At 35.7% G+C, this 18,514-nt stretch overlaps 1 protein-coding gene across 1 annotated transcript; it reads left to right on the top strand.

Annotated features, from left to right (window-relative positions):
• Positions 1–2,595: 2,595 nt before the first annotated feature.
• LOC104243612 (auxin-responsive protein IAA28-like) lies at positions 2,596–5,457 on the top strand. The gene is made up of 4 exons (XM_009798828.2): positions 2,596–3,003; positions 4,672–4,898; positions 5,001–5,091; positions 5,181–5,457. Exons 1-4 carry the CDS (start codon positions 2,687–2,689, stop codon positions 5,230–5,232), a joined length of 687 nt encoding a protein of 228 aa, XP_009797130.1. The 5' UTR covers positions 2,596–2,686; the 3' UTR covers positions 5,233–5,457.
• The last annotated feature ends 13,057 nt before the right edge of the window (positions 5,458–18,514 follow it).

Genomic DNA, 18,514 nt, shown 5'->3' with positions numbered 1-18,514 from the left:
GAACAACGTTAAAATTTGAGCTTGATAACTAAAAAGAAAATATTTTATTTTGTTGAAAAAGAAAGTATCTTCTGTATAACATGAAAGGAAATTACTCGTTTTGTTGAATGAAAGAAAATACTTTTTCGACATCTTGAAATGAAAATACTCAGTTGTTGAAATGAGAAAATATTTTTTCTACATCATGAAAAGAAAGTACTCGTTTTGTTAAAATGAAAGAATTTTTTTTTTCTACATCTACTTAGTTTGTTGAAATGAAAAAAAATATTTTTTTTACATCATAAAAAGAAATATCCCTTTTTGTTGAAATGAAGGAAAATATTTTTTCTACAAAGAAAGTACTTATTTTTTGGAAAAAAAATATTTTTTCTATTCCAGGTAAAAAAAATACTTAGTTTGTTAAAATGAAAAAAAAAATGTTTTCTACATCAGGAAAAGAATATACTCATTTTGTTGAATAAAAAAAAAGTACTCTATTTACAACATAAAAAGAAAGTACTCATAATAATAGTTCTATTTAGGGTGGATGGTAGGCGAGTTAGTGTGGGCGGGGTGTGGTCGGGGGAGAGGGGGTTGGGGTGGTTTGGGGGTGGGGTAGGGTGAGGGTGGGTTGTGGGCTTGGGGAATAGGGTGGAGAAGGTTGAAAAAGAGTTTTGAAAAATGTTTTCTCTCTATTTTATAGGAAAAAGATTTTCCTCCAATTGGAGAAAAATGAGTTAATGAGAAAAATATTTTTCAAAACATTTAAGCCAACCAAACATGGGAAAATTAAAAAATATTTTCCTTCATACCAAACACAACCTTAATTTACCATTAATTGCAAATTAAAGGGGGGAAACTTTTACTTTTCCTCGGTAAACAGGCTGCTTGTTGGCGGCATATATAGGTACACTAGTTTTATTAAAGAAGGGAAATTAAAGTAGGATATTGGAATGAAAAAGTTTTCACCTAAGAAACTTCCCCATTCTCTATGTTGGATCTTTTGAAGTAAAAGAGAAGTTAAAGGAGAAACGCACTTTATCATAATCTCCATATATAATCTATGGCCACAAGAATATAGTAAAAAGTATTTTTTCTTATTTGGCTATCCTAAAATGAGACATCAATTTTTACTTCCATTCGTTCACATTGTTAGACATGGAAAACTAGGAAGTGAAAACCAAAGGAAACTCTAGAAACCCTTTTCATGACCAACCCAACTCCATCGCTGGTCAATCTTACAGATCTTATCGGCTGGCAAACCGAAGACGGACACCATGGTCCGAGCTTTCTCCACAAGCAACTTATGTAGCGGTCGGTCTAGTAAAGCTCGCTAAACCTCGCTTCAATTCCCTTTCCTATTCACTTATTAATTAAGTGAAAAGTTATCGTCGGCATTCTATAGGGGACTTGAACTTTCAAAAATAGTTTTGTACACATTTAAGGAGCACCAAGAAGTAAAAAAATGTACATCTTCGCATAAGACATACCAAAAACCATCTTTAGTTCGCTCTTTGAACATTATGTATACCTCCAAATTTATTATGTAAAGTAATGCTCAAAATGCATGTCAAAATAGCTATTTAGGATTTATATATTTGATCCATGAATAATAGCTAGTTGATGGATTAGTTGACTGATCATGCTAATACTCGAAATGTTGTTAACTTCTCTTTAATTTGTTGGAGAAGATCACTTGATCAAAATAATATAGCTTCTTAATTTCAGAAGCTCTATAACCTACAATTAATCTCTACGTAGAGTTCAACGAACTCACAACAATTATCAAGTCGAACAATCGCATATATTAATTTTCTCATTAATCGACTACTCCTATTTCTTAAGAAAAAATTTGAGATTATGGCGAGTGGAATGAGCTTCTTAAGTGCAAAAACCAGTGGCCCCGGGTCAATCGACATCCCTTTATTGAAAAACTACCCTCCGTTCCAATTTACGTAAACCTGTTTGACTGAGTACGAGTACGAAGTTTAAGAAAAAAAAAAGACTTTTAGAATTTGTGGTCCTATAAACAAAGCAAAAAGGGGGTCAGAGTATTTGTGTAGTTATAAAAGCTTCTCATTAAGGATAAAATTGTAAGTTTAAGCTAAATTGTTACCAAATTTAGAAAGAGATCATTCTTTTTTAAACGGAACAAAAAGGAAATAAGTTTACATAAACTAAAACAAAGGGGTATATTTTATAGATAGGTACATTTTTTTAATTTAATGAATGTATACTCTATGTTGAATTTGCTTAATTTCTTTATATATATGTGTGTGTGTTGGGGGGAGGGGGGGGGGGTTGAGAGAGTGAGAAACAAGAAAGAAAACACCTTCCTAGTACCTCTAACACACACAAACGTGAAGTGTTAAAGTGTAATAAGTGTGTGTGAGATAGATATTAAAGAGGAGATGTACCAATATGTATGGTAAGTATGGGGACAAGAGAGAGACAAGGTGGGCTATAAACTTCTATATCAGTGCTACTCTTTTGCCCGACCCAACTTCAATGGATTCTCCTTTTTCTTTCCTTTCTCAACCGACATTGTTTACCCTTGTTATTTTCTTTCTCTTTAAGTTTACTATATATAAACATGTACAACTTCAAAGTAAAGCTAGCCTAGTTAATGGAATATAAAAAAGCTCTCTACATTATTTCTCTCTGTTGAGATTATTTTATAACCTCTATAATATAATATTTTTATGATATGGAGCTTGAGCTTGGTCTTGCTCTACCTTATAATAATTTTCCTACCAATATCAAAGGATTAGGCCAAAATGGCATTGCAAGATTTGAACCGAAAGAGATGAAAATGATGATGAGGAAGGATAGTTTTGGTGATAACTTCTCAGAGGTGAAGCAGAAACGTAGTTTTGCAGAGGCCTTTGAGAATGGCAGTGAAGGAGTTGAACGTAAAACTTTGTCTTTGCTCATATGGGATGGCCAACCAAATGAAGAAGGAGAAGATAATGGTGATGACGATCACCATGGAAGAAAGCAGATACCGTTTAAGGCTTGCGACGAGTAAGTAGATAACTTACATTTTTGTAACCAACATGTTAATCTGAAATAATACGTTAAATTACATTAACGGTATAAAGTTTATATTAACAATGTGCTATATTTTCCCAATATAAATTACTGAAAAGGGTTAAAAATGCCCCTAAATTAGTGTAAAAGGTTTAAAAATACCCTTCATTTACCTATTGGGCTAAAAATATCCCTTCATCCACCTTTTTAGTTCACTTATGCCCTTTAACCATTAGGTCAATACTGAATTAAAAATAATTTATTTAAATTCCGTGTGGCAATTACTTCTTAACCAAAACTAAAGCATATGATTAGAAAGACTCACTCATATCTATTTCTTATACTAACTCGCTTCAAACACTAACCTGACCCGAACAAAAAGTTCAACTAAAAGAAAGAGTTCCACTTCTATCAAACTCCATGGAACAAAAGCTCCGTGGAAGTTGCAGCGAACATATAGACGCAAATTTACTACGTGATTTTCTTTTTCATGTTATGGCATCCAGTTCAATTGACATGATAGACACAAATTGCATTATATTCAAGATGAGTTTAACTTAATCATTTTTACATAACGGAAAGATTGCGAAGTTATTGCTTGGAAGATATCATAAACCGTTGGACTACACCTAGATTTTCGCCCCACATTATTATCAAGAAAATCATTAGCTCATTCGTTCTAGAATTTGCTTATTTGTTTAATTTGTTCATGAACACTTATTCGATGATAATGTGATACATGATATTAATCAAGAAAATGAACACATGTAAATTCATGGGTTAAATGGAAGTGGGGCGTCTTTTTTTTATTTGAACTTTTTATTCGGGTCAAGTTAGTATTTGGAGCGGGTTAGTCCGAAAAACGGGTAGATATAGGTGTATCTTTCTAATAGGTTAGATGTTTTAATTTCGACCAACAAGAAGTTGCCACGTAGAATTTAAATAATTAATTTTTAAATTCAGCATTAACCTAACAGCCAAAGGGCATAAGTGAACCAAAAAGGTGAATGAAGGGGGCAATTTTTAGCCGAATAGACAGATGGAGTATTCATAGACCTTTTCAATAGTTCACGGGCATTTTTGACCCTTCTCCGTATAAATTAGGTCATCTTTATTCCTTTGATATATTGATATTGCAGGATCATTTTTACGTGTGATTGCTTTTTTTTTTTTCCTTGTTGATGATTTTGTTAAGAGAAAACGCCCAATTTAACGGTACACTATTAGAAATTGCTCAATTTTAATTTACATTATATTACACTTTTTATAAATTCATAACTTAACAATTATATTTAGCAAATCGTCTGTAATTGTCCTCGTCAGTAACAGATCCTCTAGTGTGAAATGGCTCCATGTGTCCAAGTTTTTCAAGAAAAAATATTCAAATTTACCCCTCTACTTTTGACTAGGTTACTCGATCTTCAAGTTAGAGCTGCGTTAGGATCACACACAAAAAAGGAGTTTTTTTTTTTTGTTCTAAATATAGGAGTAATATTACACTATAAGTTCGATACGATCCATTTAGGATAGCATAGGTCAATTTTTATCCTTTTCCCTTTTTGCCAAGATACTTGCTTCAAATGAGTAATTTTACTAATATTGTTTTCTCTCCCCCCCCCCCCCCCCCCTTTTTTTTTTTGAATATAAATTGTAATAATACAGTGATTCTGAGGAAGAAAATCAAGTAGTTGGGTGGCCACCAATTAACATTTGGAGAAAAAAGCAATTTCACGGGAATTATAATCATGGTTGGTGGATTACAAATGAAAGAAAACCCATGTACGTGAAGGTGAAGATGGAAGGAGTGGCCATTGGAAGGAAGGTTAATCTAATGCTCTATGATTCTTATCAAGTTCTTAACCACAATTTAATTCAAATGTTTGCAAAATGTAAGTTCACTCCCATAATTAATTATATTAAAATAAAAATCATGTAACTAATGAAAGTTGAATTGATAATAAGTTTCATATTGTTATTATTATTCTTTACAGACCTAAATCTTGACAATCATACTACATGCTTTACGATCTTGTACCAAGATAAGGATGGAGACTGGATGCTTGCTGGAGATGTACCTTGGCAGTATGAACTTGCACTCTATGCTGTGTTATTAATACATTGACACTATTGCTAATATGTATTAATTTTTGCACTACCAATGGTTTTTGCAGAACATTCATGGAGAGTGTTCAAAGAATAGAGATACAAAGGAATGAGAAATGAGGGAAGATGCTCAAGAATATCGTATGTCTTCTATAGTAGCAAAAATCTCTTCAATTTAGCCTTGATTAATTAGCCTGCAATTTTTTTATGAGAAAAATGAAAAAGAAAAATATTTGTATTTTACAGTTATATTGTAATTTGTTACTTAATTTTAATAGTATGGGACTTTCAAGAATATTGTATTTGTTATAAAACAATAAAAATAGAAGAGTATTGCAGAAAAAAGTAGGGAGAGAGAATTCTTATTGATTTTGGATCAACTACAATGAAATAGAGCTCATCTATTTTTAGGGGAAAAGTGACTTAGCCACCAAATAACAAACCCTAAAACCTCTCTAAAATATAGACATTCACCTTAAATAGAATTCTATTTATAACACTCCCCCTTGAATGTCTATTCAACCGATAATGTGTCTCATTAAAACCTTAACTAAAATAAAACTGTAACGACCCGACCGATTATTTTGAACTCTAGCATGCCGTTCAGCGGTTTGAGGCCATGAGTAGCTTCACTTCAGGTATTATGTCTTGCACGCATAGTCGGAATTGAAATTCGGGGAGTTCGAAGTTGATTTGGAAAGAGAATTCTCATTTTAGAAGCTTAAAGTTGGAAGAAACTGACTAAGGGTTGATTTTTAGTGAACGACCTCAGAATCCAGATTTGAGCTTCCAACAGGTTCGTATGATGATTTTGGACCTGGGTGTATGTCCGGATCGGATTTTGGATGACCCGGGAGCATTCGACGCCTATTGTGGAAGTTAGTATTTTGGAAGAATTTCATAAATTTGGGTTGAAGTGCATTTCAATGTTTTCGATATCCGTTTGAGATTTTGAGTCTGGAAATAACTCTGTATGGTGATTTTGGTATTGGGAGCGCAACCGGAAGTGGATTCGGAGGTCTGTAGGTCATTTTGGAGTCATTTGGCTAAAGTTAGTAATTTGAAAGTTTTTGAGAAGTTCGACCGGAAGTGAACTTTTTGATATCGGGGTCGGATTCCGATTCCGATTCCGGAGGTTGGAGTAGGTCTGTAATGTCGAATATGACTTGTGTGCAATATTTGAGGTCAATTGGACGAGATTTGATAGGTTTCGACATCGAATGTTGAAGTTTGAAGTTCTAAAGTTCATTAAGCTTGAATTAGGTTGTGATTCGAGATTTCGATGTTGTTTGATGGGATTTGGAGGCTCAACTAAGTTCATAATGTGTTTTAGGACGTGTTGGTATAATTCGATGAGGTCCCGGGGTGCCTCGGGTGGATTCTAGATAATTAACTGATAGAATTTGGAGTTAGAAGAAGAATTGAGCAGCTGCCTTCTTGTGTAACTGCACCTGCGAGACTTGGGCCGCAGGTGCGGGGCCGCAGAAGTGATCCTATGGGTCGCAAAAGCTATTTTGGCTGGAAGTGCTGGGAAAACAGATGCAGTCATCTCGTCGCAGAAGCGAAACTGCAGATACGGAAGGGAAGGCACAGAAGCGGAAATGGGTTGGAAGCCCTAGACTGCAGAAGCAGTATTTTGTCCGTACTTGTGGAACCGCAGAAGCGGTCAGGTGACCGCATGTGCGAAGAATCGCCGGGCAATGTGTTTATTTAAAAGACGGGTTTGGCTCATTTCATCTCAAATCTTTCGTGGGAGCCGATTTTTGGAGCAACTTGGGAGTGCCATTTTCATCACCAAGCATGAGGTAAGTGGTTTATACTAGTTTTGAGTTAAATACATGATTATATAGGGATTTGAATATGAAAATTAGTGAAAATTGTGGGATTTTTGGTAGAAAACCTAAAATTTGATATTTTTGGATTTGACCACGAATTTGGGAATGGAATTGGAAACAAATTATATATTTAAGTTCGTGAGGTTATGGGTAAAGTTTATCTTCGAGAAATTTCGAAATCGGGGCACGTTGGCCCGAGGGTGATTTTATCGATTTTCCGAGTGGAGTTAGGAATTTATTGTACATTGAATTATTATGAGTGTTCGAGCGTACATTAATGGGTTTGCATAATTATTGGCTAGTTTCAGAGCGTTGTGTATTGATTTGAGTTGATTGAAGGGCCTGAAAGCCGGTTATGGAACTTCGGAGTGAGTAAGTCTCCTTTCTAACCTTGTAAGAGGAAATTATCCCCATAGGTAAAATAATTGAATATGGGCTTCTATTTGTGGGAGCTACATAAGCACGAGGTGACGAGAGTCCATGTGTAGCTATTATTATGCTTAAGTCCGGGTAGTCTAGGACCTAAAAGCATGCTTTACTTGTCGTACTTGTAAATTTATTGACAATTTAAAAGGGCTTAAATCGTATCAAACTCGGTAAATAAATTTCTAAAGGGTTAAACATCACTTTCTTGACTGTTAAAAGAGAAGTTGTCATTTCCTTGGGTAATTGTTTCGCTGATGAAGTGTTGATTGACTGTTTGAATATGTGTATCTATGTGTACCTGCGTCGCATGTATGATTCGCGAGGGGGTAATTCTTTTATTTATATTTGACCGCGTCGCATGTATGATTTGCGAGCTAGATAATAGATGCATCTATGATTCGCGCCATTCGACCCTCTAGCAGTGCACAATTTAAATATTATGTTGGATCGGGTCATACGATCTCGGCATGAGCATGCTTGCATTGCTTGCCAGGAAATTTACAAATAATGATATTCCCGCCTTGGCCTGAGATAAATTGGTAAATGATGAAATATAAATTTGGAAATCTCTTATTATTAAAAGAATTGTTTACTCGCTCCAAGATTTATGAGTTTGCAATCGCCTTATAAAATCCATGATTTTTTACACTACTGATATTTTATTATTGCGCAAGGTTATGTCAATAAGAGATAAAGAATCTTGGTGGGTTCCAGAGTATGCAATAGGCGGCTCCAAGCTAAGTGGGATAGTCCCACCACCTACGATTGGGTTGCATGGTTATCTACTTGTGAGGTTTCCGGTTATCGGCATATTGGTGAGTTATTTCAGCTAAGGAAAAAGAATATACGTGGTGATTTGAGCAAATGATTGAGAAATGTGTGCCATAAATGGCCTTATCGATTCTTGTCCGGGCTTTGGGAAGACTCAGAATTTGTGTTTCGTACAGAGGTGATTTACAAGGGAAGTGATTCATTCGGTTGCTCCATAGAGATCAGTGTTCATGTGCCAACGGAGCCTTGGAGTTGATTATATTCGGGACCAAGCCAGAGTGGGTGACTCTCAACAGCGGACCTAGTGAATTCAAAGGTTAAAAATGCAGTGCCTAAGGATTTCAAGCCTACAGTATGGTTAAGAATCGAGCTTTTGCAATGGATTATGATAAGAGTCTCTAATATTCTATGATATCTTCGGCTTGCATCGTAGCATTTGTAGGAATAAGAGAAAGAGACTTCGGATTCATAGAGTAATTATCGGAACGGGCATATCAGTTGAGGATGTGAGCATGCGCACAAGGAGGGTATGAGATGATTTGCAGGATTTGAGACAGCATGGCCTCGTGATACAAGGCCACTCAAGATGATTGTGGATTGAGTTTGTTATGTGTTGAATGGAGTTATTATTATTTCTAAGACAATCAAGGATAAATTGGAAGAAGTTAGATTGGTTAGCTATGGTTGAATTGGCATATTGGTGGCAGTGATCGGTTCCTTCTGCGTGATTAAGTTATGCATGTGATTTGTGACGGCACATGCGAGGTTTGATGGCCGTCGTAATTGATTTTATTTGGGATTATTCAAGTATTATGGCCTGTTATGTGTAGGCTGATCCCAGAAGGGTTATGGTGGTTTAGACCACTATTTGAGGATTTGCATGTTCTACGATTATGAGAATGCACTCGGTGTTGCTATGGTTCTCTTGGAATGAGCTAAGTAAAAGGTTCTGTATGAGTAAGTGTATACCCTATTAGTGGTTCAGGGAGTATGGTATGATTCTTATGCTACCACATATTAGCATGTTAGGTGCAGTGAGTGGTATGAAACTTGCAAGTAAGGATCAAGTTTGCGGTTCGGTATTGACAAGGATGTCACGAGCTCAGATGAGCAGGAACAAAATTTGGATGTCTAGAGTAAGATGGTATTGTCTTCAACACCTGAGATCAGCGTCTTGTGCAAGAGTCTTTGTGTATTGATCTGCAGATTCTTGATTTGCTTTACAACATTAATGCAGCCGGTGGTAAGGATGTGCAGACTTGTTACCTGGTACGGAAGGCAGTGGGAGCATATCTCACAGGAAGATTGTATAAGTGTGACATGTAGTTACTTGATAGATCGAAGATTTAAACCAAATATGAAGATTGTGGTAATATCGCTAATTTAAGAATTTATTCTTGAAGGGCATTCGGTTCATCGGGTTCTAGACTGTGGAGGTTTACTCCGGTTATGATGGTTGTTCTTGCAAGTTATAGGAAGGAGGGGTTATTATAGGCCCTTGAAAGGTTATTAGCCTAGTATAGTGCAATCAGAATCGGCTTGTGCTCTATGGATAGATTTAAATATGAATATGAGCTCTATGTTGGACCATATGTGTTCATTTCAGCATAGCGCTCCTCATGGAGGAGTATTCGGACGTTGGATGTTATTTCGTCATCTATTTCATGTAATACTATATTGTGTCGTGTGAGTTGTGAAATGGCTTGATAATTTTCTTATGTATTGAGGTTCTGGGTAACGATGGTATTACATGAGCAAGATGGTTCTTGAGATTTAGATCATACATCGCATCTAAGTTGTGCTGGAGTTTTGTAGCGTATGACGATATCTGTCTCCCCAGGGATGGTATTATGCACTTAGCGTGCTTGTGGCTGATATTTGGTATTTTGTAGTAATGAGCACTCTAGCTCAGTATGTATCTCCTTATATAAATCTTATGTGTGGATCGGGTGGCACGCCGCCACGGGTATGTTGTTTGGACCAGGTTGCACGCCGCAACAGTGTGATGTTGAGTACAGTCCCCTATATTCTATTTTGTGTGCTTTGTTTTCCATTTTTCTGAGAAAGGTTTGTGACACCTTTTTGGTGGTCTAATTAGTTGCGTGAGTTGAGTAGTCCATTCCAGAGTTCGATTTCCTTATGTATCACTTTCAAGTTTGTATCCTATCGACATATTTTGGCATCATATGAGACTTTTGGTCATGTCTGAGGTGGCTTATTACCTAAGCATCTTGTACTGGGTGAGACGAGATTATTGGATCTAGGATCAGTGCGAACAGATTATATGAAGCATATTGAAGGGCAAACGCCATTATTTGGTTTAGAATGAGATACTGATTCTAGTCAGGAGTATAGACTCAATGATTTGTTGACTCGACAATTGGTTATGAATTTCTACATATCCCTTCCATCGTGGCGGTATTGTAAAAGTTGGAAAAATACTTATATATGTCATGAGGTGCATTGGGAGCATCAGATTCATGGAATTTCGGCTATTGTTATCAGAGGATGTTATTATGGTCACATGAGATATGCAGTGCAAAGTGTGAATTCAGCAAAGGTATGCAATCATGTATTGGTGCATCGTGTAGTGATTGATACGGTGTTTGTAGGTTGGAAACATGCCTGGTAGAGAATTTCAGGTGTTGGAATTGAGTTCTAGGTTTATTTGCTTGAATAAAAGAGGATATCTTCAGATTTGCTCGAGCTAATGTGCTCAACTGAGTTGTGGTAGCACGGGTAGGTGCCCGAGGTGTTTAACAGTGATTTTAGACAACTCCAACGAAGTTCTTAGCACGTTCGAGGACGAACATATGTTTAAGTGGGAGAGAATGTAATGACCCGATCGGTTGTTTTGAGTTCAAGCATGCCGTTCAGCGGTTTGAGGCCGTGAGCAGCTTCACTTCAAGTATTATGACTTGTGCGCATAGTCGGAATTGAAATTCGGGGAGTTCAAAGTTGATTTGGAAAGAGAATTCTCATTTTAGAAGCTTAAAAATGGAAGAAACTGACTAAGGGTTGATTTTGAGTGAACGACCTCGGAATTGGGATTTGAAGGTTCCAATAGGTTCGTATGATAATTTTGGACTTGGGCGTATGTCCGGATTGTATTTGGATGATCTGGGAGCGTTTTGGCGCATATTGTGGAAATTAGCATTTTGGAAGAATTTCATAAATTTGGTTGAAAAGCATTTCAATGTTATCGGTGTCAGTTTGGGATTCTGAGTTTGGGAATAGCTCCGTATGGTGATTCTGGTATTGGAAGCTCTTTCGGAAGTGGATTCGGAGGTCCGTAGGTCATTTTGGAGTCATTTGACTAAGGTTAGTAATTTGAAGGTTTTTGAGAAGTTTGACCAGAAGTGGACTTTTTAATATCGGGGTCGGATTCCAATTCCGAAGGTTGGAGTAGGTCTGTAATGCCGACTATGACTTGTGTGCAAAATTTGAGGTCAATCGGACGAGATATGATAGGTTTCGGAATCGAATGCTGAAGTTTGAAGTTCTAAAGTTCATTAAGCTTGAATTGGGTTGTGATTCGTGATTTTGATGTTGTGTGATGTGATTTGGAGGCTCGACTAAGTTTATAATGTGTTTTGGGATGTATTGGTACAATTGGATGAGGTCCTGGGGGGCCTCAGGTGGATTTTGGGTGATTAACGGATCGAATTTGGAGTTAGAAGAAGAATTGAGCAGCTGCCTTCTAGTGTAACCGCACCTGCGAGACTTGGGCCGCAGGTGCGGGGCCGCAAAAGCAACTCTATAGGTCGCAAAGCTGTTTTGGCTGGGAGTGATGGGACCGCAGATGCATTCATCTCGCTGCAGAAGCATGACCGCACCTGCGGAAGGGAAGGCGCAGAAGTGGAAATGGGCTGGAAGCCCTGGACCACAGAAGCGGTAATTTGTTCGCACCTGCGGAACCGCAGAAGCGATCAAGTGACCGCAGGTGCAAAGAATCGTTGGGCAGTGTGTTTATTTAAATGACGGGTTTTGGCTCATTTCATCTCAAATCTTTCGTGGGAGCCGATTTTTGGAGCAACTTGGGAGTGTCATTTTCATCACCAAGTATGAGGTAAGTAGTTTCTAGTAGTTTTGAGTTATATACATTATTATATAGGGATTTGAACATGGAAGTTAGTGGAAATTGTGGGGTTTTTGGTAGAAAATCTAAATTTGATATTTTTTTTGATTTTGACCATGAATTTGGGCATGAAATTGGAAATAAATTATATATTTAAGTTCACGGGGTTATAAGTAAAGTTTATCTTCGAGAAATTTCGAAATCCGGGCACGTGGGCTCGAGGGTGATTTTATCGATTTTTCGAGCGGAGTTAGGAATTTGTTGTAAATTGAATTATTATGAGTGTTCGAGCGTATATTAATGGGTTTGCATAATTATTGGCTAGTTTCGGAGCGTTGTGCATTGATTTGAGTTGATTGAAGGGCCTGGAAGCCGGTTATGGAACTGCAGAATAAGGTAAGTCTCCTTTCTAACCTTATAAGAGGGAATTATTCTCATAGGTAAAATAATTGAATATGTGGGGGCTACGTACGCACGAGGTGACGAGAGTCCGTGCGTAACTACTATTATGCTTAAGTCCAGGTAGTCTAGGACCTAAAAGCATGCTTTACTTGTCGTACTTGTAACTTTATTGATAATTTAAAAGGGATTAAATTGTATCGAACTCGGTAAACAAATTTCTAAAGGGCTAAATATCACTTTCTGGACTGTTAAAAGAGAAGTTGTCATTTCCTTTGGTAATTGTTTCCCTGATGAAGTCTTGATTGACTGTTTGAATGTGTGTATCTATGTGTACCTGTGTCGCAGGTATAATTCGCGAGCGGGGTAATTTTTTATTTATATTTGAGCGCATCGCATGTATCATTTGCGAGCGGGGTAATTGATGCATATATGGTTCGCGCCATTCGACCCTCTGGCAGTGCACAATTTAAATATTATGTTGGATCGGATCGTACGACCTCAGCATTATTTGCATATGCTTGCATTGCTTGCCTGAAAATTTACAAATAATGATATTGCCGCCTTGGCCTGAGATTAATTGGTAAATGATGAAATATAAATTTGAAAATCTCTTATTATTAAAAGAATTGTTTACCCGCTCCAGATTTATGAGTTTGGAGTCGCCTTATAAAATCCATGATTTTTCACACTACTGATATTTTATTATTGGACCACTAGTAAGTGTCGAAGTCGACTTCTCGTCACTGCTTCTTCGAGGTTAGCCTGGATACTTTTTGAGTACGAGTTGTTTTCGTACTCATACTACACTTGCTGTGCATTTTTGTTGCACATGCACATGTATGTCTAGTGGATTCATTGCGCGCAGTAGCATGGTTGATATAGAGACTTAGGTGAGCTGCATCTCTCGAGGCGACCCGCATCAACCAGAGTCTCCTTTAGAGTATTGTATTTTCTTTTCTGTCAATTTGTATTTCGGACTGTTGTGGTATTGCATTTTATTTCCTAAAAATTACTCATGCACTTGTGACATCGGGTTCTGGGAGGACTATGGGATTATTCAGTATGTAAACCTGTTAAAGACATCATTATTTTTTCAGTGAAATTTATTATTTATTGTTTAATGTAAGGAAAATAAATGGTTTTAAAAAATACTAAAAGATGAGAATTTAGTTAACTTCTTGGTGTTGGCTTGTCTGACAGTGGTGTCCTGCGCCATCACGATCTTTATTGGATTTTGGGTCGTGACAAAAATCCAGTGGGAAAAAACTCTAGTGAAGGAAAAAGAGTACACATGTTTAGAAATACGCCTTTTGGTTGCCTCATTAAAAACCTTGCAAGAAAAACCTAGTGGGACAAAACCTTATAAGGGAAAAAGAGTACAACGCGTATTAACTCCCCCTGGTGAGAGAATCAATTCACATCCTTGAGCCTTCGCATTCCAATATTGTGCACCATCTTCAAGAGATCATTGGTAGAGATTTGATAAATAAATCAACCATATTAACTTAAATGAATATGTTGCACCTTGAAATCATCATTCTTGAGAGATATGTAATGTCTCATAAAATGCTGTAGAATGGCCTTTTCAATATCTCTATAGAGATTCTCGCTATCATATTATCATGCTTATAGTTATAGCAAGATACATATGTGCATAAATTGCACTTAGGATTAATACTTCATGACCATGAATTCTATATGCTTTAAGCAATTTAAATCCTTCAGGGATTGTTAAGTCATATAAGCCAAATAAATAGATTTTAGATGCATATCAAGTTTTCATGTCAAGCTAGACATATAAGATAGATAAAGGTGATAACACACACCATTGACTTTATACTTTCAAGTGTTTGAACTGCAGGTCCAAAACTACATGTCTTTCATATGGAATCAATTCTACTTGAATTGTTTCTCCAAGCTTAAGATCCTCATATATATTTAGCGCTATCATAGATGTTGTCGACGAACATTTTATATCAGTTTCAACATTTTTAATACAAACATAACATAAAGATCTCTTCATTCATTTTAGGTACCTGAATCTCTCTTGAGATTTTATGAAGTGTTATGTCATGTGATCTTCTAGATCACTTGCATCCTTTATTATTGTCATTTGCTCATCTTCTTTTTCAAGAAGTTTATTTGAAACCGATTTGTCTATACGCTTTATGCGTACCATAGACTTTGTCCTTCTAGGACTTATTCTAATAAGAATATTTTCAGTAAGAATATAGTTACTTTCTTTAGGTCAGCAAATACGTCTGGCATACTTTGCAATATATTATAAATGAATTATCCTTTTATAAACTTCATGTTCATATTATCTTATTCGAGGATCTATATATAGAAATGATAATTCATTCCACGTAACTTTTTCTCAACCATTTATCTTGTCTCCCCCTCATGTTATAAAAACTAACTTTCTTCCTCAATTTTGGGAACCCATCTTTGTGCATTATGGTGTTAATAAAAATATACACCGCACATCAATAATATAAGATGGAATTATTTGGTTCCTGACCCTGAACCATTTTTGAGGAGAGAATGCAATATACTTTCGTATATAACATATATCAAACTGATATAGATAACTTTGTTCTCATTAAAAATAATTTAACTATTAAGTGGAGGTACTCAATAAATTATTTTGCTAAAGCAACTGTGATGTAAATAAACTAATCAAGATGAATTGCCTTGAATAGAAATCTGGAAATTATGCTCTAAATTAAATTATTGAGCAAGTTACCTAGCAAATACCAGGTTGGGGGTTAATAATAATCGTACATATAACCATCTTATAGATGCAACTTATGTGGTATACATGGTAAGTGAATGTGCCCATATTCACCTTTGATATTTTCAGTATTTATGGGATTCAATCCCAATTTTAATTGGTCTATTAATTTATAAGAACAAGCAACATAAGAGAATTCGTAAAGAACTTTCTAGTTCTTTAATAATTACCCATGTGAATTCTCTTTTATCTTTGCACATCATACTTAAATTAACATGGCTAAACTAGTCATGCCAACTGGATAAATTATCAATAATGATAAACTTTAGATTTACACCATGACGTGTGTAATTATCAATAAACTTCAAGTTTATTATGATAATGGGTTTTTATATCAATAAACTTCTACTTTATTGTGGCATTCTTTTATTTGTATAGTACAAATCAGAGAATAAAGCTGGTAACTTTTTACATACATATTACCCTGCTACAAGTTGTAGTAACGGAAGATATTAAATCTTTTCTTTATTTATAGTCTCAATATAACCAACCGCTTTCGCGAATATTTTAGAAACTCAATAAGTTTCTTTGAGACTTACTACGCCACAATAAATTGACATGATAATCAATTCCTCCAAAATAGTAATAATTGGCTCTTCTAAAGCTCACAATTAATTTTGTACTACTAAATACTCATCAACATCCATATGGTGAATATCTCTTTTAAAGAGAAAGTAATACCATTATGGTTACGGTCAAAATTATATGCAAGATCTGTTTCTCGCATTACCGCTGTCTTTAAATAATCACATCCAAAATATTTTGGCGTACAATAAGTATGTGACCAATGACCATTTATGCCGTAATAATGATATTATTTTCTTATTTCCTCTCAAACCTTCTTCTAGAGGTGAGTGTGGTATATACCACTAGCACACTCATATTCTTCCAAGAATGAATATGTATTCATAAATCACATGTTGTCACATTCACATCATAAATGCACCATAATTATCTATATGTGCTTTACAAAATCTCATGTCAAATCGATGACAAATATTATTTTCACAAAGTGAAGGATTATTTTGAGAATTCTTATTGTTCTCATTACCACATTGATGACGATTATAATTTCGTCTATTGCCACGTCCACATCCATTGATATATTCATGGTAATAATTTTGTCTTCTTTCAGACGTATCACATACTGCTATCACATTCTCTTAAGGAAACGAAAATGAAGCAAATTCAATGGGACAGGTTTCCACTTTTTGTGCTCACAATCATACATGAATTTGATCATGGCAAGACAGAAATTTTACCACTTCGGGTGGTTATAATTTCTTACAAACTACATTAGAGTTATAATCAAACATTGTTGTCTTTGCTTGTATATAAAATTAAATTATAGAATTTCAAAAATTTAAAAGAGAAAAATAAAGTAAAATACTTACCTTAAATCTAGAATTTAATCATGAAGGAAGTTCATGGAACAATTGACAATCATTATGCTCAACCCCAAAGCTTCTATTCAATTGGTTAGAGTCTCGTGCTGATAACGTGTTATAAAACAACGGAAAAGGGCTAAAAATATCCCTGTAGTATCACAAATGGTTTAGTATCGAACTTCGTCCACCTATTTATCCGAAAATACACTCAACGTTATCTTCGGGCTTGATATTACCCTCCCGACTAACGGAACCATATGTGGTCCCCCATTTAATGCGTTGTCACGATTTTATTGCGCCATGTGGCTATATGGCTCCAATCACTTACAACCCGTCCAAATATCCACCCGCCCCATTTTTCGGACCAACCCATGGTAAAACAAATATATTTCACCTATCAAATTCATTTTAACCCCATTTATTCAATTACCATGTCTTTTTTACCAAATTAGCCCTAATATATTTCACCTGCATTTTCAATATGTAAGCTGCTGGCTTCTCTCTCTTGAGCTTAATCATATGACTTAAAACTTTGGTATAAAGACTCACCATTTACTTGAATTTCAATCCATTCATCAAACTTCCTTCTGGCTATTTCACCACCAACTGAAGTTGCTTTTCTTCTTTTGTAAAATGATGTCTCAAAGAAGTTCCTCTACCTTCAATCAGCTGCTTCAAACTCTTCTTCTGATCTTCTTCTTCCTCTTCATTACTAATTACCCTTTTTGTTCTACATTCACATCTTCTCTGTTTTCACTGAATTGATCAATTGTTGAGGATGCTGGGGACTTTTGATAGCTTCTTCTTTGATATTCACCGGTGATTTTCTTGTTCTTTTTGACATACTAATATCATAACGAGTTTTCTTGGAAAACATTCACTTTCCATATTTTTTTTCTTCTTGGTTGTTTTACTATTTGTTTGAGGTGCTTTTTCACAATCGGGTAATTAAATAATTCCAAAAACTTACTATTGAAATGGTTGCTTAAGGGTCAGTTTTGGAGTAATTTTTAAAGATAATTAATTTGGTGAAGAATATGGGGTAATTGAAGAAATGGGGTTAAAATGAATTGGGTAGGTGAAATATATTTGTTTTACCATGAGTTGGTGCAAAAAATGGGGTGGGTTGTAAATGATTGGGGTCATATAGCCACGTGACGCAATGAAATCATGACAACGCATTAATGGGGGGACCACAGATGGCTCCGTTAGTCGCGGGGATAATATCAGGCACGAAGATAACGTTGAGTGTATTTTCGGACAAATAGGTGGACGGAACTCGATACTAAACCATTTGTGATACTACAAGGTTATTTTTAGCCCTTTTCCGATAAAACAATAAAAGAAAAAGAACGGTATTGCAAAGAAAAATAAGGAGAGAGAATTCTTATTGATTTTGGATCAACTACAATGGAATATAACCCCTCTATTTATAAGGGAAAAGTGACTTAGCCACCAACTAACAAACCCTAAAATCTCTCTAAAACCTTAAATAGAATTCTATTTATAATAGTATTAGTATTTTCAGTATTTTTCTTTTCATTTTCTCCAATATTAACCTCCGACTATTTTTTATATTTAAGCAGTTGGATAAATGGGAAAAAGCACAAATATCTAGATTTACAACTGGTAATTAAAAAATAGCCACAGTTTGAAAAGTAATCAAAATTTAGCCACTTTTTCATGTAGAGATAAAAATCTAAACAAA

The sequence above is a fragment of the Nicotiana sylvestris genome, chromosome 8 (genome assembly GCF_000393655.2).
Source record: "Nicotiana sylvestris chromosome 8, ASM39365v2, whole genome shotgun sequence".
NCBI lineage: Eukaryota > Viridiplantae > Streptophyta > Magnoliopsida > Solanales > Solanaceae > Nicotiana > Nicotiana sylvestris.
Note: the sequence above shows the minus strand (reverse complement) of the source record. Positions and strands in the feature narration are given on the sequence as shown.